At 43.9% G+C, this 23,748-nt stretch overlaps 1 protein-coding gene and 2 long non-coding RNA genes across 4 annotated transcripts in view; 1 reads left to right on the top strand and 2 right to left on the bottom strand.

Moving 5' to 3' along the window:
- Positions 1–276: 276 nt before the first annotated feature.
- On the bottom strand, positions 277–10,982 carry LOC309338466. The gene is made up of 4 exons (XR_014154898.1): positions 10,639–10,982; positions 9,980–10,515; positions 673–769; positions 277–473 (listed from the first exon to the last, which is right to left on the bottom strand). It is a non-coding gene; the product is annotated as an uncharacterized lncRNA (long non-coding RNA).
- Positions 10,983–13,081: 2,099 nt separating this feature from the next.
- Positions 13,082–16,528, top strand: LOC309338472. Its single transcript, XR_014154906.1, has 2 exons — positions 13,082–13,147; positions 15,855–16,528. It is a non-coding gene; the product is annotated as an uncharacterized lncRNA (long non-coding RNA).
- Positions 16,529–20,371: 3,843 nt separating this feature from the next.
- MMUT (methylmalonyl-CoA mutase) overlaps positions 20,372–23,748 on the bottom strand; it is an 84,269-nt gene continuing 80,892 nt past the window's right edge. For both annotated transcript variants that reach the window (XM_081855525.1, XM_081855526.1), the window contains one exon: positions 20,372–20,980. In XM_081855525.1, coding sequence (XP_081711651.1) covers positions 20,724–20,980 — 257 coding nt within the window. In that variant the 3' untranslated portion in view covers positions 20,372–20,723. The remainder of the gene's footprint in view (positions 20,981–23,748) is intronic.

The following is a 23,748-nucleotide window of genomic DNA, read 5'->3' as shown; positions in this document are numbered from 1 at the left end:
GGAAATTTTAAGGATCTGGTTTAACCAGGAGATGTCAAATTGACAATATGTCAGTTAATAACTACTAGTACAGGAATATGTTGTGGGAATGGACATTTATTCATCTAGGAGACTAGATGTAGTCCACTTAAGTTATACTCAGAGTAGACCCATTAAAATCAATTGGCATGGCTAACTTAAGTCCACTGGTATCAGTAGGTCTACCCTAAGCACCAGTAAGTTGGACTCAACTCTCAAAGTTGACTAATATTGACTAATATTGTATGAGTGAAGGAAGGAAGGCAACTTGATAATTTATTCATTTAAAAATGGAGCATTTTTGTTAAGTATAACACGACACAAGAAAACATTCACCCTTTATGTTATTAGAAACAATTTGGAGAACAATTGTTTATATCTTTTTGCTTGTGACTTATTTTACGACTACTGCTGATGCTGCTTGTTTGTTTACAATGCAATTTTTCTTCTTTTATCTGTAAAACAAACAAATAAATAAAGATGCCAAGCTACTTTGCTGCTATTTAGCTAAAAGGGGGCTGACAGCACCCTTTCACTGACTTTATGCCTGATTGAGAAATGGCAAGTTCAATCCAGAAATTCATGGAAAACATCTATAAAGGGCTATTGGTCAGTGATGTTTCAAAGTTGTTTGCAGAGGAAACAATCACTTACCTGAAAGAAGAATGTTTAGATGTTACTGAAAATCTTAAGAGGACTGTGTTTCTGTGACTGAGGTGCAAATGGATGTGGACTATTTTCCTTGAACACACTAGAACAAAGTGAAGAACTATTATCAGCTGTGAGTGGGTGCTTTTTTTTGCTTCTTACTACTACTACATTGGGACGTGGGTGGTGCTGTGGTCTAAACCACAGAGCCTAGGGCTTGCTGATCAGAAGGTCAGCGGTTCAAATCCCCTCAACGGGGTGAGCTCCCATTGCTCGGTCCCAGCTCCGGCCAACCTATCAGTTCGAAAGCACACCAAAAAGTGCAAGTAGATAAATAGGTACCGCTCTGGCGGGAAGCTAAACTGCGTTTCCGTGCACTGCTCTGGTTCGCCAGAAGAGGCTTAGTCATGCTGGCCACATGACCCGGAAGCTGTACGCCGGCTCCCTCGGCCAATAAAGCGAGATGAGCGCTGCAACCCCAGAGTCGTCTGTGACTGGACCTAACAGTCAGGGGTCCCTTTACGTTTACTACTACATCATGCAATAAACATTGGGCAGTGCTCTCAAATATTCAGTGTTTAAGACAATATAAGAGGACAGAGCCACTTAGGATAACATGAACACTTGGCAGGCTAGTTACAGTGGAAATACTGGTTTGTCAAATTCCCCCCCCCCCCCCCCCGTTTCAAATCTCTAATGGTATTATTGACTATGTTCCAAGAATGGCTTTTTGATTGAAAAAAAAATGTACACAAGGGATTTGAAACAAGATGGCCTAACACCATCATATAGAAACATTGAATTGGGAAGTTTTGAGCGTACAAAGATCTGACAAATTATGATATAGTTTGGCTCCAAAAGTCTACTCCACACAAAAAATAATCTTGAGAAGTATTAGATATGCATAGCCACTTTACAAAAGCTACTGAATCACGTCAGCCAGTACTTATCTCACAGCTTTTGTTGGCTAAGGGAAATTGGTTAGATTTTGAAAAGAATGACTTTTTGTTAAGATGCATTACAGAATATATATTAATCTAAATTTCATGCTGCTTTCATTGAAATCTTCTGAGAGTTTCTACCCCAAGTGCTCTGATAACTAATTACATTGATCCAACATTTACCCATTGTATCACTTTGTAAGATATGGATTATCATGTTATGTATTGTATGTTTGAACTGTAATGGCCTATAGCCAATTTGTAAGTAAAGCATAATTGAACTTTGCAAAAATTGAATTGTTGTGACGGAAATCCTGGATAACTAGATTTGCCCTGCCAATGCAACCAATACTGATTTTAGAACACTGTATATTCTAAAACCCACAACAACGAATTTATCATTTGTGGGAGATATGAAAATTCTGAAGGTTGCTATCCTACTGGCTCACAAGTTTCTTCTGATCGGGGGATCCTCCTTAAAGTTTGTACCTAGCAAAGTTACACACACAAAAACAACTCTTGTCTTATTTAGAAGAGCTCAGATTTCTTTAGAAAAGATGTGGAAACCAGTGTGCTGCTGGTCTTGTAAGAGTTAATTGTGAAGAGTTGTGTAGGGGATTAACAGACAGATGTTTTATGCTTGGTGGCAAATGATACCATTTATTACCAATTCAAAAGAAGCATTTGAGAATTGCTGAAATTGTATAAGATTTGTTCATCCTTAAATTTCCATTTAGGAGTAATTTAAGCAATTGATGTCTGACAATAAAATGGAATATGAATAAAAACAATAAACGTTTTCTAAATTTGCATGTAAACACTTGCTAACCAAGAGAGACAGCTATACACAAGAAGTGTAGTCAAGAAGTATAATCCTCAATTTTTGTTCTTTATTATTGTGTTTCAATAGTTCCACAACTGCACATTTTGTCAGGGAATAAAAATCAAAGATGACTACCAGAGCAGCTTACAGATTCAGGTAGGTAGCCATGTTGGTCTGATGCAGTCAAAAAATATATAAAATATGTCCAGTAGCACCTTAGAGACCAGCTAAGTTTGTATAAGCTTTCGTGTGCATGCACACTTCTTCAAATACTTCAGATATCTGAAGAAGTGTGCATGCACATGAAAGCTTATACTCAGAGCAAACGTAGTTGGTCTCTAAGGAGCTACTGGGATTCCCCCCCACCCCAAGAGCAGCTTACAAATATCAATAGTAAGATGGTCTCTGCTGTTGTCCTGACAATCTCAACGACAGGATACAAAAGGAAAATGGATTGGTAGGTGTGGCGATCACACAGGGTCCCCGGACGTTTGACGGTCTATTGATCCCTGTGCCCCCACTATGATCACTTCCCCGCTGCCACCAACCCGTTTCTCTCGGGTACACACTGAGTCCAGACACTTTATTAACATTAAAACAAATAATCAAGTTTATTTTATAAGCATGAACAAGTTTATGGTTTCAGTTAATTTTTCTTGTCAGTTTCTTATCCTTAGTTTCTATACCGGCCTATACTTCCTAATAACTGCTAATTGATTATCCCAACTGTCTATCTGACTCCTCCTATCAGTTCCTCTCACATCAAAACTCGACCAACCCACAGATTTATCCTCCCTCTTCCTTCTCCAACTCCCAACTGACTTCCACACAACTCCAACTCCAACTCTAACTCATCCCCTAAACCCTTTCCTTATGACCCACCTAGGAGCAAACACCACAGTAGGGAAGAGGAAAAATGCGAACGTAGCCACTAGTTCTTCAAACAAGAAGTCTGAATGGAAACAGTTTGAGAAGAGAATGAGGCAAAATCTCTGGTCTGTTGACGGAGTCCTGCCGTCATTAGATGGTGCTTAGCATAGAAAAAAGACACAAAGAGGCAGCGAGTATTTTCATGGATGGTAAAAGCAGCTCCTTCGGCTGCTCTCCTCCGATTTTATTCTCCTTTGTTCTCCTCTCTGCCTGCATGGCCAGTCTGCCAGTGTCTCACGTTACCTCATCCGGTCAAGGCTTTTATTACACCCATCACCATATAGGGTCTTCACTGCCCAGAGGAAACAACTCCATTTAAGGTCAATACATCCTAATACATTGTAAGGCACAGAGTGCTGGTCAGCCAAGGTCAGGGGGCACCCTGCGGTATTTACAAGCCTCTGTCTTGGCTTTATGACTCCCACAGTCTGTCAGCCTAGTTAATAGAGGGGCGCTGCAGTTCCTTCTCTCCCTCCAGCATGATGGAATGGCTACTGCTTGAAGGAGTAGCCTGATGGCATGGATCAAAATATAGAAGCTTTCGCTGTGAGTGAGATGTGAACTGGAGCACTGTAAAACCTATTTGATAAACAGGCAGAGAATCTGAATATTTGTATTTGTTTTGCAGTCTGGAAATATCTATGGCAGGGTTCTCCATAAATATTACTAAAATAAATTTCTCTAGCTCAGCCATAAGCTCAGCCCCCAAGGCAGGGTGGTATCTAATGGCTGCCCAAATGGAAAGCGCCTTGAGAAACTAAGCCAGTGTTATACAGTGGCAGAGTTCAAGTCCTCACTCAGCAGTGAAGCTCACGGGGTCACCCTTTACCAGTCACTGACTCTTAGCCTAAACTACCTCACAGGGTTTTTGTGAGGATAACACATGAAGGGGGAGATATATGCAGCCTTAAGTTGGGACAGATATGTAATCTGTGTTGTTTTTCTAGAAAAAGAGGAGTCAGAATTCCTCTCTTAGAATGGCACTGGCGCCCACCTGAGAGGTGTCGGAACTAAGGTCCTGTGAATTCCCGGTGAGAAAAGCCCTGCTTTCTCACCAACCCCAGAGGTTGGCATGGGCTGTGTTGCATAGAGCTGCAGTCTTGGGGTATGGGGTCAAATTGATCATATGCAAGATCCCTCCACGCAATTTTAGATGATTTCCCCACTGCATTGCAATTCCGAGGCCCCTCTGCAGAGAGGAGAAAGGTTGGTTATGCAAGCTGCCTTCTACTTATTTAACCATCAGATGCAGTCAAGGACAGATCTAGAACATCTGCATTTCTTTTATCACTCTTGATAATTCTTCTTTACAGGACCATTATAATTTGTGTGCTCCGTCCTACATCAGCCATTCTTTGTGAGAAGAAAAGCTGTTTGGCGTAAGAAAGGCATGCCTAATTTTTTCTGCAAACAGAAACCCCAAGCAACCCATGTTATCTAGCTGCTCTGCTAAAAATCACACTCTTTTCAGCACTGATCCTGTGTGCATGTTGCTTCAGACAACAAATATGTCAGTTTGTATGGCAGGTCGTGTTTTCTCTCTCTGTGTGTGTTTTTTTTACAGTTTCCTGCCAGCTGGACTGCTATTGTAACTGGTCAAAATAATGGGGAAAGGATTGAAATTCACAAGTTATTTTTCATTTAGCTGAACAATTCACTTGCTACTCCTTATCTGAGGTGCATTCTTATTTATCAGGAGGAGTGGGGAAATAAATTTGGCTTTCTGGTACACGCTACAGTTTAAAGCTGCAGTTGACTAAAAGGTAAGCATCCTGTCCAATGAAAAGATTTCCAAATGGAGCACAACAAATTCTTAAAATCTGGTATGCACCAAACCCATCCTTCTAGTTAAATTACTGTAGAAGAGTACTCCACTGGTACTTCACTCTTTAACTGAAAAAGCTCCCATACTGGCTTACAAAGAACAGCAGGAGGACAGTCCCTCTAAAAAGACATGACACACAAGGAAGAAGGGAAGAGGAGGGCCTTAAAAGCAAGCTCAGGCACCAATTCTTAAACTTCAGTTGTTCTCATGACCAGGTGGGATAGAGGTGAAAAACAGATATGCTTTAAAGTGATATGTAGAGCTTATGGGAATAAAGGTGGAGAGAAAGGCTTTTTCATGCATTAGCCCAGGGACAATATCTGGGTGTGTCTTTTATTATTCTTTTTCTTCAGGCTCATAATATGGAGAATCTACATTGTAAGGCTGTGAACAAATTAACTGAAGGATTCACTCGGTGGGCCAAATGGTTCTCAGTTTTAAGTCTTTGCAGTGACACTCCTGAGCAGACCTTGTTTCTTCTAATACAGAGTTAACGTACTTCTTGTGATTTATTGCTGCCTAGCTCTTGACACACACACACACACACACACACACTGAAGTGCTTATATAATGACTGTTTTGATGACCTTTTGAATGTTCTTCCATACCTGTCATTTTAATTGTTTCATGTCCTGTGTTTCCAAGAGGTTTTGGGTATTGATCATTTTCCAGCAGCGTAGCAATCCCTGCTAGCACCTGGGGCAGACCAAAGTTGTGGAGTTTGTGTTGTTGAGCTTTCTTTAGGAAATCGAAGTTGTTGAGCTTCTTTGGAATACACAGCTGATCTGAAAACACAGCTACCTAAAAAACAAATGAACCTCCAGATATTTGAGCAGTCAAGCTGCTCACTCAGATTACAAAAATACATGGCACTGCTGCTGTTGTCAGCCATTAGCTATTCATGTTCCGAACGTAAAGGATGTGAAAACATATTCACAGCACACAAGGCCCCCTGAGGCCTAAATACTCAGTCTAACTTTGATGTTGGCTTTATAGGTCAAAACCAGCACTTTGAATTGGGTCTGGAAGCTAATTGGTAGTAGCCAATATGGTCAGCATTATATGTGTTATGTACTGAAGTTCTCAGCCTGGGCCAGCAGGGGTATACTATAGATAGTTTTCACTCAGGTCCACATATGCAAATAAGGGATTGAAAGTGACATTCAGTGATTGGATAGTTACAGAAAATGGTTACTGTTGCGTTGTAGTAGAGCTCTATATAAGCAGGTTGGCTGAACCCTTCAGTTCAGTTCTGTTCTGGCCTGTGAATAAACAAGAGCTGTTTGAAGAATCGCTGTGTCGTCTGATATGTCCACCCACAACTTAACAATATGATCAAACCATCTTGCCCTGGTGAGCAACCTGACTGCTGAACTCTGCACCAGCTGAAGTTTCCAGTCTTCAGAGGCAGCCCCGTTGCAGTAATTCAACCTATAAGTTACCATAGTCCATGGTCCTCAGTTTTCTGGAACCTGGAGACCTATATCTAAGAAATTGTCATGGGCACCACAAAGTGTTCATTTCACAGAGGTAAAACTGGTGATGCTTGACCTATCCAAACAACAGGCAAAAAAATGTGCCCGCCCGAACCCTCTTACAGGTGCTTTCAGTCTTCAGACGTCCCACACGCTTTTGCAAAAAAGAAAATGAAAGAAAAATGAGAATGCCAAAGTTTTGCCGAGCAAAAAAAAAGAGAGTTGGTGGGGGGAGGGAGCTGCACGGCTTTGCTGGCAAAGCCGAGCAACTCGTCTTCTCCCCACCTCCTGCCTGCTCCTCCAGGCTCCAGCCAGGACTCGGGAGCTGGGGCAATGGCATGCCAACCCCCCCCCAACTCCCAAGTATCCAGAGCGGGGGAGCCGGCAATGTTGCCACCCCCACCTCCTCCCCATCCCTCGCGCTTGCGCAAGAAGGAAGAGCCTGATAGGTGGGAGGGGGAGAGAAATGTGCCCTAGGCTTGTAGCTCGCACACGCGCGCACGAGAGAGAGACCAAGAGGCTCTGCGGTGCGGAGGATCCTTTGCCCACGGCTGCGGGCAGGGGCACAATGGCATCCCCATGGGGTGCCATCAACCCTTCAGAGATGGCACCCAGGGCGCTCCGCTCCCCCCGCCCCCCTCTTCCTACGCCACTGAACATGAACACTGCCACAAGAGCCTGCAATAAATCTAGATGACAACTTTGCTGCCACATACACCCGGACAGCATCATTATTGGCCCCAATAACATCAAACATACCATCTCAGGCCTATTTAATTGTTCATCTTCCAACATTATATAAGTTATCAAATGCCAACAGTGCCCTTCAGCTCTCTATATTGGACAAACAGGACAAACTTTACGCCAAAGGATAAATGGGCATAAATCTGACATCAGGAATCATAAAACAGAGAAACCAATAGGAGAACACTTCAGTCTCCGAGGACATTCTATACAAGATCTTAAAGTAGCTGTCTTATTGCAAAAGAATTTTAGAAATACACTTGAAAGAGAAGTTGCTGAATTACAACTCATTACCAAACTAAAAACTATGGAGAGACCTGGTCTGAATAGAGATATTGGATTCATGTCCCATTATACATACTAAAGCTAATTTTGGTCATCTATCCCTTTAAAAATCCCTTGCCCTTCCCTGTGGAACCAACTGCCATAACAGTCATCAACAGTTATAAGGTTGAACCGACCTCTGCTTCAGAGTATCTGATGAAGTGTGTATTACACACGAAAGCTCATACCTTGAAAGCTTACATTTAGTTGATCTTAAAGGTGCCACTGGAATTATTAAAAAAGATATTTCCAGCCATGCTTTCTGTACAAGTTTCCCAGATGCAGACAAATTGTTCTATTTCCAATTTCCTGATTGCAATGAACTGGTGGTACTTCTTAGGGAGCTTCCAGAATTGCTCATTGGCCAGAAACAGCTAGGTTGCTTTTTAAGAGTCGAGTTGTGCTGGAGTTACAACAGTCCATTTGCATAGTCATCATCTTCCTCATTGCCACAGGAAGCTCCTCCACCTGCTTCAACCGCTTCGCCCTGTGGAGTAACTGGGCCTTTCTTCTTCATGCCTTCTCCTGGGACAGCCAATGAGTGGCCAAGCTTGGCATAATCCTTGTCCATGTATTTAAAGAGTGGTGAATTGCACACATCTGAGACTTGGTCCTGGTCTTGTTGATCATCCCCTCTAGGAGCTGCTTCAGTGCCGCACAGTCTCTTCTTGCTCTTCCTCAATGTCTTCTATAATTAGATCTTCTGAAAGGAAAAGGCTGGCACTTGGAGAGACTTTCTTATATACACTGAATATATACACGGAGCCTTGATGGCAGAAAGTGAGGAGGAATTAAAGAACCTTTTAATGAGAGTGAAAGAGGAGAGCGCAAAATATGGTCTGAAGCTCAACATCAAAAAAACGAAGATCATGGCCACTGGGCCCATCACCTCCTGGCAAATAGAAGGGGAAGAAATGGAGGCAGTGAGAGATTTTAATTTCTTGGGTTCCATGACCACTGCAGATGGTGGCAGCAGCCGCGAAATTAAAAGACATCTGCTTCTTGGGAGAAAAGCAATGACAAACCTAGACAGCATCTTAAAAAGCAGAGACATCACCTTGCCGACAAAGGTCTGTATAGTTAAAGCTATGGTTTTCACAGTAGTGATGTATGGAAGTGAAAGCTGGACCATAAAGAAGGCTGGTCGCCAAAGAATTGATGCTTTTGAATTATGGTGTTGGAGGAGACTCCTGAGAGTCCAATGGACTGCAAGAAGACCAAACCTCTCCATTCTGAAGGAAATCAGCCCTGAGTGCTCACTGGAAGGACAGATCGTGAAGCTGAGGCTCCAATACTTTGGCCACCTCATGAGAAGAGAAGACTCCCTGGAAAAGACCCTGATGTTGGGAAAGATTGTGGACACAAGGAGAAGGGGACGACAGGATGCCCACAGGGAAACAAAGAGCCACACGGGATATGTTTATTTATCTAAACCTCAAAATAGGCTTCAGACAGTATCAGAGAGACCTTAGGGACTAATATTATTCTGAAATCAACATCTATATGCTGAAGGGTCTTAATTACTTCTCCGTCCATTTACTTGGGAGTAAGCCCCATGGAATTCACAAGGACTTAGTTCTGAGTAGACATCTCACTTTTTTGCATTAAATAGTCCATAGCAGGTGAGACAGTTAAATCAAAAGCCGCTCCTCTGTTGATATGAATCCACAATCCTATACCCACTTATTTGGGAGTAACCCTGTTGAAGTCAACAGGGCTTACTTCTGAGTAGACATGCATAGGATTGTGCTGTAAATCAGCCACACTTTCATAAATCAATGGGACTTAGCTAGCTGTGACTAACTGATTTCAACATAACCAAGGTGTGGATAGCTTTCAGCACACACCAGTACATGGTTCCATGTGCATTCACAGAATCATAGAATTGTAGAGTTAGAAGGGACCTAAGGGCCATCTAGTCCAACCCCTGAGGCACATTCTTTCCTTAAAGAATTCTGGGCACTGCAGTTCCTGAAGTGTTGCTGGGACTGGCAACTCTGTGAAGAGTAAACTACTGTGCCCAGAATTCTTTGGGGGAAAGAATCTACTTGAAAGGTATAGGATGTGCATGTAAAGCCCATTGAAGTCAAGAGCATGGCATGAAAGGGGGTTAACTCAGAAGTAAGTCCCCTTGTGTGACTTGCTTTTGTTTTTATATGCTCTGCCTACCAGGACAGTCCAAGCTGTAAGGTGAAGCTCATGACAAGCTGCGCTGCTCACTGAAAAGCTGTTTCTCAGAAGGCTGCCTTACCCTGAGTGCTGTATCCCAGAGCAGGCTGCAGTTGGGCCAATGTGCTCCCTTGCGCCCCAGAGAAAGAGACACGCTCACTGGGGAAGTGCCGAGGTTCGTTCCGTGGTGGAGCTCTGCCCAGCGTTGGTAGAGAGCGAGGCCAAACTCCGTGTTCAGGTTGCGTGGTTCGTATCAAAGCTGTCCTGCCCCTGCTCTGCCTCTAGGTCTTCAAGGATTATGTCATCTAAATGGAAAAGAAGAGAAGGTTGGAATCATAACTGTTTTAGGGACTTTCTTATATACCCTAAACATATCCTTGGAAATAGACATTACCTTCATGTTTCCTTTGTTCTTTCTTTCTCCTGCCATCTGCTTCCAGATCAGCCACTAAGGGGGCGGAAAGCACATATTGTGCACAAATCTTTTTTGAAAAAAATCTGAAATTACTGGGTAAAACACAGTATGAAAGTTAAGAATGACATACCAATAGATCCATTTCCAGAGAAAACAGGGCAATTTTTATTTCACTCATTAAGCATGTGAGCACACCAACTTTCCTGTAGGAAACAAAATTCGAGCTAACAGTAAGTACAATCTCAAGATGCAGAGAAACTATGCAGTAGAACTGTTTGGGGGACTTTCTTACATACCCTGAACATATTCTTGGAAATGGACATTACCTTCATGTTTTCCTTGGTGTTTCTTCCTCCGGTCTCTTACTCCTCTTCCTCCAGTTCTTCAATATCTTCCACGATGAGCTCTTCTGAAAGGAAAAGAAGAGAAGGCTGGCAGTTAGAGAGGCTTCTTACACACAGAGAGACACAGAGATAGAGACTTTCTGAACACATACATAGAAATAGACATTACCTTCTGGATGACTTTCCTTCTCTTTCACCTGAGGCGGCAAGGAAGTACATGGAGCCTACAGGGAAACAAGGAGCCACATGGGATATGATTATCTAAACCTCAAAATAGGCCTCAGACAGAGACCTTTCCCAAGAAATCGTAGGGACTGGAAGCAGCATCTATACGCTGATAGGTTTTACCTTAGCAGTCTTTTCAAACAGGGGTCCGCAGGGGGAGGCAGAGGGGCAGGCAGGGGGCGAGGGGCAGGATTCTGGGACAGGGCACACTTTATTTTTTCTCGCCATCCTTGAAATCGCTCTTCGCAGCCTGGAAAGCCGAGAAAAGAAAGAGAAATGGGCCTTACAGTTAGTACTCTCTCATGCCTCTAAGCTCAAGAGGAATTCACTATCCTCACAGAATGCAGATGCTGAGAGAAATCCTATTTACTTGTCTATCTTTTTCCTGGAACAAACACGAAATGATCCAACCACAGGAGTTCACCAGGCTTTTTGCACTCTGGTGACCAGTGAGCCAGCAGAGGGAGGTGTCACAATGGGGCTGTCCCTTGAGAATAGGGACACTTGGCAGGTGTCCTGAGGTGCCCAGATGGGAGACCACCAGGGAAGCCATGATATGGTGCTTAGAATTATACAGGCAAAAGTATTACTTAAATAAATACATTTATAGACACACTGTCCTTTTTGTCTTTTCTCATGCAAGAATATTTCCCTAAGTCAGAAAGAGGCCTCCTGCTCATGAAAGTGCACCTTCGGGCCTGAGCCTCCTAAATAGCTCTACTTGGGAGTAAATTTTTCTGACCCCAGTGGAAATCGGTTCCTAGTGAGCATGCTTGGGATTGTGGTATGAGGAACAGGACACTGCTGTCAAGAAAGGGGAGAGCGAGCTTGACTCAAGTTTGCCACGTGTTGGGGGGCTCAAAGAACAATCCCATGCTTGGGTGGTACGTCTAGAAAGATTTTTAAAATGTGTGTGGCACGGTGAGGTAGAAGAAGGGTTGTGTCATTCACACGTCATTAAAAATGCCCCACACCTGATCCAGTAGACACCTCTGGAAGTTGCGCAGCAATGGCCACCACATCTTGCTGGGCTACACAGCTCGCAGCAGTCCCCACCATCATGGCCAACGGTCAGGGGTGACGGGAGTTGTCCTCCACTAACATCTGGAGGGCATCCCATTGGTTACCCCCCAAGTATAAGGGTGTTCAAACCTTAATGTGTTAATTGTTTAAAAATCATAGCCGCCAACATTTATCTGATGACAATAGGGACGTCCCATTCCATAATGATAATTTTACTCTCTATACCCCACACATCTTACTAGGTTGCCCCAGGCACTCTGGACAGCTTCCACCATATATATAAAGGTTTTAGTATGAGGGGAACAAAGTATAATACAGTGATACGTGTCTATGAGTGTACGTATGTGTTTTCTTTAAAGAGAGAGTGGTGGGATGGAGAAAGGGAGGGGGGAGAGAAAAAGAGAGAAGGAAGAGGAGAGATGGGAAGAAGAAAAAAGGGGTGGGGGAGGGAGAGGGAACTGTAGCAGTGGTATGGGGGAAAGTTTTGTTATAAAAGAGGGGGTCATGGGGAGAGAAAGGGTTCCCCTCTCAAAAACAGACTGAGAAACAGGCTAAAAAGGGGGCCCGATTTTAAAAAACAAGACGGATAGGAAATGAGGATGAAAATTAAAAAGTGAGGTGAAAGGAAAAAAATAAGGGGAAAGTAAATTAGAAGGAGTTGCGTGTCTGGGGTGGGGTGGCCTGTGCTGGTTCAGGGCTCTCTTCTGGGCACTGCCATTTTAATTTCTGAAAGAAAGGTTTGAGGTAGAAATAAAGATAAGATTTATTGTATAATTTTTTATTATTGTTATTATTTATTTAAAAAGGGAGTTAAGGAAAATATATATTGAGGAGAAGGAAATAAAATAAAAATAAAACAAAAGATATTGGAAAGGAATGAGGACAACAACAACAAAAGTGCCCCTCCACCTTTTGGAGGGGTGGAAAATGTGTTTTAAGTAATATATGGATGCATTTTAAAAATGGTAGTAATAGTAATTTAGTAAAAGAACTGAAGACTTAGGGAAGGGGGGGAAGGGTTGATTTTTTAAAGGGGGTTAAAATATATGAAAGGGGGGAAGTTTATGAACTAAATAATAGAAGATGAAGATGATAATAGTAATATAAAAATATTTTTAAAATGATAATATTTTTTGGAAAAAAATATAGTTTAAAAAGGAGGGGGAGGAAAAATAAATAAATCAACTCTACAGAAAAAAGCGAGGTCTTTTTCCAGCGGGCCTCCCTCTGGGCTCCGGGGGAGGTGGGCTCGGGTTGGGCCTGGGCTCAGCCGCCTGTTTCCTCGCGGCCTCCGCCTGCCTCTCCTCCTTTCCCTCGGCGGTGGCAGCGCAATGGTGGTGGCAGTGAGATTGGGGTTCTTCCCCCCAAAAGGGCCTTCTCTCCTTCTTCCTCTGGAAGAGCGAGGTGGGTGGTCCCAGACCTCCAGGCTTCAGAGCTCCGCTCCGCCGTTGGCTGGATGCCCTCGGCTCCGGCCTGGTGGGGTCGCTGGGGGGGGGTGTCTGGTGGCTCCCCGGTTGATACACCGGGTGCCCCCAGCCCCCCCACAGCGGTCCTGGCAGCTTGGAAGCCGGTCAGGCAGCACAAGGAATACTGGCCACCCTCAGGAGCTCTGCGACGCCCTGGTGTGCGCCATGTTGCTTTGCCCACCATATTTTTTTTCTTTCTTTTTCCCCCAATAATATTTATTAAAGTTTCAACCATTACAGAAAGAAAAAGTAAACATACCACATTAAACATTAAACAAAAACAAAACAACACATCTCAATATAAAAAAGAAGAAAAAAACCAGTGAAATAAAACCCATTAAACAAAAACAAAAACACAAAGAAAAATACATCAGATCTCCTCATTACTATTCTTTCATTAACTTATTTCCTTGACCTCCTCACACCTCCCTTTTTTGTATTCTAAGTCAATTGTCTATTTCAGCAAATCCTTTCCCTCTTTTAAAATTTTTGTCCTGTAAATTGTCTTAATATAATGTAGCTTTACTTTTCCTCCTTTCACCAATTAACAGTCAGTTATTCCCAAATCCTTTATATCCTTCCTGCTAAAATCGTATAATATTATTCCAACATCCTTCTAACATATATCAATTTTACAATGTTTCTGTAAATAGTCTTTAAATTTCCTCCAATCTTCCTCCACCGACTCTTCTCCCTGGTCTCGGATTCTGCCAGTCATTTCCGCCAGTTCCAGCTTTGCCCGCCATATATATAAAGGAAACAAGGTCTTTTTCCAGCGGGCCTCCCTCTGGGCTCCGGGGAAGTGGGCTCGGGTTGGGCTTGAAGGAGGTGAGGACAGGTGACCCCACCTAGGCCCGAAGTCACCCCCCCTCAATAATCACCCCAGGCCTCAAAACTGTCCAAAATTCCTTTTGTCTTCTAAAAATCCACAGCTAAGGTTTTCCTCTGTTTTCTCACAAGATGCATAGGCTAACCGTTACTTCTATCAGTACAAGAGAGCTTCAAAAAGGCTAATGAATAGACTCTGTCAGAGCAAGCCTGAGAATTGACTTTTATCTCATTCAGTTGCAACATCTTGGACCTGCTGAACTGTTCTCGTTCCCCTTTCCTGGGAAGGGTTCCAAGAGTCCACAATAGTCCCAAGAGAGCTTTCTGTACATGCCCAGGAACCTCAACATGGGGCAGGACTCCTGAGGGAGGAGAAAAGGGAGGGAACTAGAAGGGGAATATATACTCTGTGCACATGACTGTGAACTCGTGCATGTTTTTGTGAGTTATCACACTTGCTCCTTCTACCAGTTCATGGATGGTACAAATAAAGCTTTTTCTCCGAAACTATTCCTTGAGTGTCTGTTGACTCCCACTTCCCTTTCCCGGGCGCAATATTTTTCCTACCCGAGGGCAAAGCCTCCTAAGGCTACAGGCTCAGCCACGTGTTTCCTCGCGGCCTCCTCCTGCCTCTCCTCCTTTCCCTTGGCATTGGCAGCGCAATGGCGGTGGCAGCAGGGCCAGGGCTTCTCTCCCCCTCTGCGCTCGCTCCTGGGTCCCACCGGCCCCAGATGGCCGGGCGTCCGTCTCCTCCTTCTCCCCTTCTCCCATCCCTCTGGAAGAGCGAGGTGGGTTGTCCCAGGCTTTGGAGCTCCGCTCGGCCGTTGGCCGGATGCCCTCGGCTCCAGCCTGGTGGGGTCGCTGGGGGGGGGGGTTGGCGGCTCCCCAGTTGATACATTGGGTGCCCCCAGCCCCCACGAGGCAGTGGCGGTCCCGGCTGCTTGGAAGCCGGTCAGGCAGCACAAGCAATACTGGCCACCCTCAGGAGCTCTGCGACGCCCTGGTGTGCGCCATGTTGCTTCACCCACCATATTTTTTTTCTTTCTTTTTTTTCAAATAATATTTATTAAAGTTTCAACCATTACAGAAAGAAAAAGTAAACATACCACATTAAACATTAAACAAAAACAAAACAACACATCTCAATATAAAAAAGAAGAAAAAAACCAGTGAAATAAAACCCATTAAACAAAAACAAAAACAAAAACACAAAGAAAAATACATCAGATCTCCTCATTACTATTCTTTCATTAACTTATTTCCTTGACCTCCTCACACCTCCCTTTTTTGTATTCTAAGTCAATTGTCCATTTCAGCAAATCCTTTCCCTCTTTTAAAATTTTTGTCCTGTAAACTGTCTTAATATAATGTAGCTTTACTTTTCCTCCTTTCACCAATTAACAGTCAGTTATTCCCAAATCCTTTATATCCTTCCTGCTAAAATCGTATAATATTATTCCAACATCCTTCTAACATATATCAATTTTACAATGTTTCTGTAAATAGTCTTTAAATTTCCTCCAATCTTCCTCCACCGACTCTTCTCCCTGGTCTCGGATTCTGCCAGTCATTTCCGCCAGTTCCAGCTTTGCCCGCCATATATATAAAGGAAACAAGGTCTTTTTCCAGCGGGCCTCCCTCTGGGCTCCGGGGGAGGTGGGCTCGGGTTGGGCCTGGGCTTGAAGGAGGTGAGGACAGGTGACCCCACCTAGGCCCGAAGTCACCCCCCCTCAATAATCACCCCAGGCCTCAAAACTGTCCAAAATTCCTTTTGTCTTCTAAAAATCCACAGCTAAGGTTTTCCTCTGTTTTCTCACAAGATGCATAGGCTAACCGTTACTTTTATCAGTACAAGAGAGCTTCAAAAAGGCTAATGAATAGACTCTGTCAGAGCAAGCCTGAGAACTGACTTTTATCTCATTCAGTTGCAACATCTTGGACCTGCTGAACTGTTCTCGTTCCCCTTTCCTGGGAAGGGTTCCAAGAGTCCACAATAGTCCCAAGAGAGCTTTCTGTACATGCCCAGGAACCTCAACATGGGGCAGGACTCCTGAGGGAGGAGAAAAGGGAGGGAACTAGAAGGGGAATATATACTCTGTGCACATGACTGTGAACTCGTGCATGTTTTTGTGAGTTATCACACTTGCTCCTTCTACCAGTTCATGGATGGTACAAATAAAGCTTTTTCTCCGAAACTATTCCTTGAGTGTCTGTTGACTCCCACTTCCCTTTCCCGGGCGCAATATTTTTCCTACCCGAGGGCAAAGCCTCCTAAGGCTACAGGCTCAGCCACGTGTTTCCTCGCGGCCTCCTCCTGCCTCTCCTCCTTTCCCTTGGCATTGGCAGCGCAATGGCGGTGGCAGCAGGGCCAGGGCTTCTCTCCCCCTCTGCGCTCGCTCCTGGGTCCCACCGGCCCCAGATGGCCGGGCGTCCGTCTCCTCCTTCTCCCCTTCTCCCATCCCTCTGGAAGAGTGAGGTGGGTTGTCCCAGGCCTTGGAGCTCCGCTCGGCCGTTGGCGAGATGCCCTCATCTCCGGCCTGGTGGGGTCGCTGGGGGGGGGGTTTGGCGGCTCCCCAGTTGATACATTGGGTGCCCCCAGCCCCCACGAGGCAGTGGCGGTCCCGGCTGCTTGGAAGCCGGTCAGGCAGCACAAGCAATACTGGCCACCCTCAGGAGCTCTGCGATGCCCTGGTGTGCGCCATGTTGCTTCACCCACCATATATATAAACAAAAAATGAAACATTAAAAAAAACCATCCCTGTACAGGATTGCCTTCAGATGGCTCGGGGGGGGGGGGCAGATAACTCCATACCCTCTTACATTTCTTCAGTGAAACTAGGGACACCATAGGGAATGGTGGGACTTTGAAGGATCAAATCAGAAACCAGGACGGCTTCTCTCAATCAGGGACATCCCTGGAAAATAGGGACACTTGGAGGGTTTGAACAATGTGTATTGTTTCAACTCTGTGTGAACCACCCAGAGAGGCTTTCACCCCTATCGTGTTTATCAATTAATAATAGCTGCAGAAAGGATTCAATGACTTAAGAGAGGGGGGCCTCCCTTTTGGTGAAATGTCCTTTGGGCCTACTCCAACATAAGCCTTGCTTTCTTCTTAAGCCGTAAGTGGTAGCAGAAACTGCACAGAACAGCTGATGACTGTTGGGCGCAAGAGATCTGGCACCTCAGGTTGCCATCACCACTCATTTCTGCAGGTGAGGGTAAATGAAAGGCAAAATACCACAAAGAGCGCCCACAGCTCCAATGTTTTTGGAGCTGGTCCTTCGTTGCCCAGATTTCTCTTCACTATTCCCTACCTTGGACCCCTGACCGTTGGGTCCAGTTGCGGACGACACTGCGGTTGTGGCGCTGATCTCGCTTTATTGGCCAAGGGAGCCGGCGTACAGCTTTGACATGCTTTTAAACTGTTAGGTTGGCAGGAGCAGGGACCGAACAACGGGAGCTCACGCTGTCGCGGGGATTTGAACCGCCCACTTTCTGATCAGTAAGCCCTAGGCTCTGTGGTTTAACCCACAGCGCCACCCACATCCCCCTACCTTGGTAAGTACTGCTAAATGCCTCATTATTTGCAAGGACTGTGGCAAAATAGGTCAGAAGGTCTTTTCCGCCTTTTGAAAGCTCTGTGAGGTCTGCCGCACACAAGAAAAAGGACAGAGGCAGGAAAATGCCCAGGTGGCAGCCTTCTTTGAGTCACACTTGTTCACGATTGCAATGGATTGCAATTTGGCGACACCAAAAAGGAAACCCACCAGGGCATAATAAATGCAAGTTGCATGGCCCCCCAACCAGGCATGGTTCCAGGTAGAAGCAATAGCCAGGGGATACATGCTGATGGCCATTCCAAGATACAGCTCAGGTGTATTCCAAGGAGCTCAGGTGACCTGAGATGGGAGGAGCTTCACAGTTACTGCCAGGACAGCTGAATTCCCCAGAACTGTCAGGATGCCTGAAAGGAGGAGGGGGAAAGCAGTGTGGCTTTCAGGCATTCATAATCAGTCAACAAACCGGTGCAAGATGCAAACATCATGACCCACAGCCAGTGAATACTCTATAACTCAAGGTTTAGAAGCCATAGCAGTCTTCTTTCTTTAACGAGAAGTAGGTATTTTATTCACAGGCCTTTCTCCACAATAGGTAATGTAACATGAAACAGCTTGTGAATTTATATTGGTGGATTTGTGACTGAAGGACAGGTAAGGGTCAGAACAAAAGTGGATTCTGTTTCAGCCACAAATCAGTCACTTTCTAGCATCTAGTCTTGATACCTGTGGTATGCTCTCTTCAACACTGTAGAGTTATTTTCTTGACATTGTAAAAGGTGAATTAAAAGGTGCATCCAAAAGAAAATGTTGGTGGGGTCGCCTGACATTCCTAAGAATAGCAATCCCTAGAGTAGTAAGACGTGGGGAGGGCGAGAAGGCTGTCCAGACCTGATACCCTTGTTGGTGCAAACTCTGTGCTCAATAGCAGATTCTCAGACAAGACAAAATGGGTGGAAGTGATCGTGAATATAGTTCCGGACACTCCCAAGCTTATGATTCCGTGGGTCTCAACGTTCAAGCTCTCTCCCTCCACCACCCCCAAACCTTGATAGCCATGGCTCAAGGTTTCATGGCCTCAGTAAAAACTATTAAGTAGCATCTGCACTCACCTGGTCAAATGCTTGATTTAGGCTGTAAACCAACACACCATTGCCTGAAAGTAAGTCAAAATGAAGTCATCTAGCCTTACATTTCAGTAGATGTCTATAGGATTGCACTGCCAGTTTGTTGTCAGCTCTGGACACAAAGTTGTCCTGAGCACCTTGAAAGAAGGATTAAAAGAAAGGGTGGTGTCCAGAAAAGTAGTTCCACTTCTATTTGTGTACAGAACAACCCTTTCTGCTTCTCTCCTTGTGCCTGCTCCACAGATCTGCTCCGGAGGCTGAACAACAGAAAATAAGACAGAACCCTTTCTCTACCATTTACATGTGAAGAGAACATCTTGTTAAGGGCCACCCCAATCTCTCCCAAGTGGTGTGAGGTTCCAGGAGTCTCTGCCCTTATCCAGGGTTCATGTTTCCATTGGAAAAATGAGGCACAGTGGAGTCTTTAAGATAATATGCTTTTACTTACACATATATTCACCTTAACCTTGATGAAGGGAGTGCAGAGGGTGAATGTATTTTTTGCCAACCTTTCAGGGCAAAGCATACTAAGTTATTTTCCCTTCTCCATGTGCGCTACCTCCTGACCTGCCATTTCTAAACTCTGCTCTTTTAGCACGTGTGCTGCAGAATTTTACTTTACAAAGTTTGCATGCATGTTTTATGTCTGTTTTTCTCCTGCACAGGATTATGACTTCTTGTATGACTCTGGTGTTTCCAATATATTTGGCCCTGGAACCCGAATCCCAAAGGCAGCTGTCCAAGTTCTTGAAGATATTGAGAAATGCTTGGATAATAGGCAGCAATCTGTGTAAACTTGTGTCTCATAACAAACTTTGTATCTCATGGTGAATCTTATACTTTGTGTTGATGCATTGTGATCTGTTGATAAAAAGAAGGAACTGATGTGAAATCATCTACAATGTCTGGTGTTGCCTTATGCTTTCTAAGAAAGTGGGAAATTATCTGCAATATTATTACATACGTATGTAAAATCTATCAAAGAATCTAAATGAGTAAATTTTAAAATTTTGCATATAAGACTTCATTATATCTGAAATACACATCAGATCTTTGGAAATGCAAATTACAATTTAAAATAAATGTTACTGATACAGAAAGGTGGTGAAATTTTGTCCTGCTGTTTCATACTGTTTGTTCACATGCCTCTTGCCCTTTCGGTCCAGTCTTGTTGCCCTAGCTTTGTTTGCTTGTCAGATTGACAAATATCCATTTCCTACCCCTGGTAGTTCTGTGACCTCACGAATCCTTTACTGAGATGACATGCACAAGACGATTAGAGCAACCCTTTTATGAAAAGTCCATTTTTTGTAATGTTCTAGCTCAACAGCCTTAATAGAAGTATTGAAGGGGGAGGTGTTAACAGCCCGTTATGCAAAGGTCTTTTCTTATTCTTCAAGACGCCTGTGCCTCTTGAGACTCCATCATTGACACCTGAGCTCAGCATCCCATACAATCCAACAAAAGCACAAAAACAAATGCCAAGTTCACTAACATTACAATCTCTTTTAATTGCATAAATACCTCCTCTACCAGCTATTAATATAGCAAATTCTAATTTAGTCCATGTGTTCAAAATTCCTTGAGATTCCTCATTTCTTGCCGGCAGGTCTTTTTTTTTTAAGAACAGAGACCGCAGAATTATCCTGCAAGCAGTTTATTATAAACTTCCTAGGAATTACTGCCCTTGCAGTGTTTCCCTGGGAGACTTCATGATCTGGACTTTGGAGCAACGTTTTCGAATAAGACTTCTGCAGCTGCAGCGGATGGATTTGGAACTTCTCCACTGTCTGTCTTTCTGAATGAAGAAATGTGCGCGTTATCCCTTCCTGACCAAATCACTGACACATGGCAATTGGTGGTATGCTTGGTGCTAAAGTAAACTTTCTGACCACAGCAGCACTGGAGGCTCTTAAGTTTTGCTGAAAGTATAGTACATGAAAAGGGTTGTAGGCTGTTGAGGATTTAGCAAAAAGACATGGCAACAAGGTAACGATGGGCGGTATTGATTTCTGGAGTGAAATATTGACCAGAAGCTGACTGCGGCATACGGTGTCCATGCGCTGAAGAATCTCACACTGATCAGTACAGCCATCTGAAAAAACAACCACTTATAATTAAAACAAAAAAATTCCTTCCAGTAGCACCTTAAAGACCAACTAAGTCAGTTCTTGGTATGAGCTTTCGTGTGCATGCACACTTCTTCAGATACACTGAAACAGAAGTTTCCAGACCTTTCTATATAGTGAGAAGGTGGGGAGGGGTATTACTCAGAAGGGTGGTAGGAATGGGTGATTGGCAGATAGCTGTGATGAGCCTGTTGACGACTCTTAACGACTGCAATAGGTCTTACAGGAGGAAGCAAGGGGTGAAAAGGTGAAAAATGGCTTTGTCATGTATAATGAGATAAGAATCCAAGGTCTTTGTTCAGGCCAGGTTTTTCCATTGTTTTAAGTTTGGTGATAAGTTGTAATTCAGCAGCTTCTCTTTCCAGTCTATTTCTGAAATTCCTTTGTAGTAAAACAGCTACTTTGAGATCTTGTATAGAATGTCCTGGGAGATTGAAGTGTTCTCCTACTGGTTTCTCTGTCTTGTGATTCCTGATGTCCGATTTATGTCCGTTTATTCTTTGGCGTAAGGTCTGGCCTGTTTGTCCAATATAGAGAGCTGAAGGACACTGTTGGCATTTTATGGCATACACAATGTTAGACGATGAGCAATTAAATAGTCCCGAAATGGTATGTGTGATGTTGTTGGGGCCAGTAATGGTGTTGTCCGGGTGTATGTGGCAGCAAAGTTGGCATCTGGGTTTATTACAGGCTCTGGTGCCAGTGTCTGTGTTAGGTCTGGTTGTAGTATTATTGTGGGTTAGGAGTTGTTTAAGACTGGGTGGCTGTCTGTAGGCAATGAAAGGTCTTCCTCCCAGAGCTTGAGAAAGAGAACTGTCATTGTCCAGGAGAGGTTGTAGATCTCTGATGATGCGTTGTACTGTTTTAACTTGGGAGCTGTATGTGATGACTAGAGGTGTTCTGTTATTTTCTTTTTTGGGTCTGTCTTGCAGCAAGTTCTCTCTGGGTATCAGTCTGGCTCTGTTGATCTGTTGTCTAACTTCATCTGTTGGGTATTTTAGTTCTAAAAAGGTTTGCTGTAGATCTCTTAGGTGAGAGTCTCTGTCAGTAGAATTGGAACAGATGCGGCTGTAACGTAGTGCCTGGCTATATACAATGGACTGTTTGGTATGTTTGGGATGGTAGCTAGAGGCATGTAGATATGTTTGTCGGTCAGTTGGTTTACGGTATAAGGTGGTGTCTATGTGCCCATCCTGTATTTTTATAGTAGTGTCCAGAAAATGTATTTCTTGCATAGATTGATTCATTGTTAGGTTGATTGTGGGGTGAAAATCATTGAATTTCTGGTGGAAGGTGTTCAGGGTCTGTTGACCATGTGTCCAGATGATAAAAATATCGTCAATGTATCGCAGGTATAAGAGAGGTTTGAGTGGGTAAGAGTTTAGGAAACGTTGTTCTAAATCTGCCATGAAGATGTTGGCGTACTGTGGGGCCATGCGGGTGCCCATTGCTGTGCCGCTGATCTGAAGGAACAGGTCATCACCGAATTTGAAGTTGTTGTGGGTAAGGACAAATTGGCAGAGTTTGGTGGCAAAGTCCGCTGTGGTTTTATCTGAAATGGTGTTCCTTATAGCTTGTAAACCATCGTTGTGTGGGATATTGGTATACAGGGATTCCACATCCATAGTAGCTAGTATAGTATTGTTGGGAAGATTATTTAAAGATTGTATTTTCCTCAGAAAATCTGTGGTGTCACGTACATAGCTGGGAGCACTGATGGCATATGGTTTCAGAACAGAGTCCATATAACCGGAGACACCCACTGTAATAGTGCCAATACCTGAAATGATGGGGCGTCCTGGATTTCCTGGTTTGTGTATTTTAGGTAGAAGATAGAAAGTTCCTGGTCGAGGTTCTGTTGGTGTGTTAGTGAGGATCTGTTCTTGGATGTGTGGGGGTAGCTCCTTAACAATCTTGTTCAGTTCTTTTTTGTATTCTTGTGTGGGGTCTGAATCCAATTTTATGTAAAAGGCGGTATTGGAAAGTTGTCTGTGAGCCTCCTGGATGTAGTCAGTTTTGTTCATGATGACGACAGCTCCACCTTTGTCCGCTTCTTTAATTATGATGTCTGGGTTGTTTCTGAGATTATCTATGGCTCTCCACATGGACCCCTCCTGATGGACGCAATACCACACTGGACTTGTACATTGACTGCTTCCGCCACAGAATCCAAACAGATGTGACCAGAAAACACCATCGCTTACAACAAAATCTAAACCATGCTGAAAGGAGAGCCATAGATAATCTCAGAAACAACCCAGACATCATAATTAAAGAAGCGGACAAAGGTGGAGCTGTCGTCATCATGAACAAAACTGACTACATCCAGGAGGCTCACAGACAACTTTCCAATACCGCCTTTTACATAAAATTGGATTCAGACCCCACACAAGAATACAAAAAAGAACTGAACAAGATTGTTAAGGAGCTACCCCCACACATCCAAGAACAGATCCTCACTAACACACCAACAGAACCTCGACCAGGAACTTTCTATCTTCTACCTAAAATACACAAACCAGGAAATCCAGGACGCCCCATCATTTCAGGTATTGGCACTATTACAGTGGGTGTCTCCGGTTATATGGACTCTGTTCTGAAACCATATGCCATCAGTGCTCCCAGCTATGTACGTGACACCACAGATTTTCTGAGGAAAATACAATCTTTAAATAATCTTCCCAACAATACTATACTAGCTACTATGGATGTGGAATCCCTGTATACCAATATC

The sequence above is a fragment of the Podarcis erhardii genome (assembly GCF_964252035.2).
Source record: "Podarcis erhardii genome assembly, chromosome: 3".
NCBI classification, from domain to species: domain Eukaryota; kingdom Metazoa; phylum Chordata; class Lepidosauria; order Squamata; family Lacertidae; genus Podarcis; species Podarcis erhardii.
The sequence above is the reverse complement of the archived record's forward strand: the minus strand, read 5'-3'. Positions and strand labels throughout refer to the sequence as shown.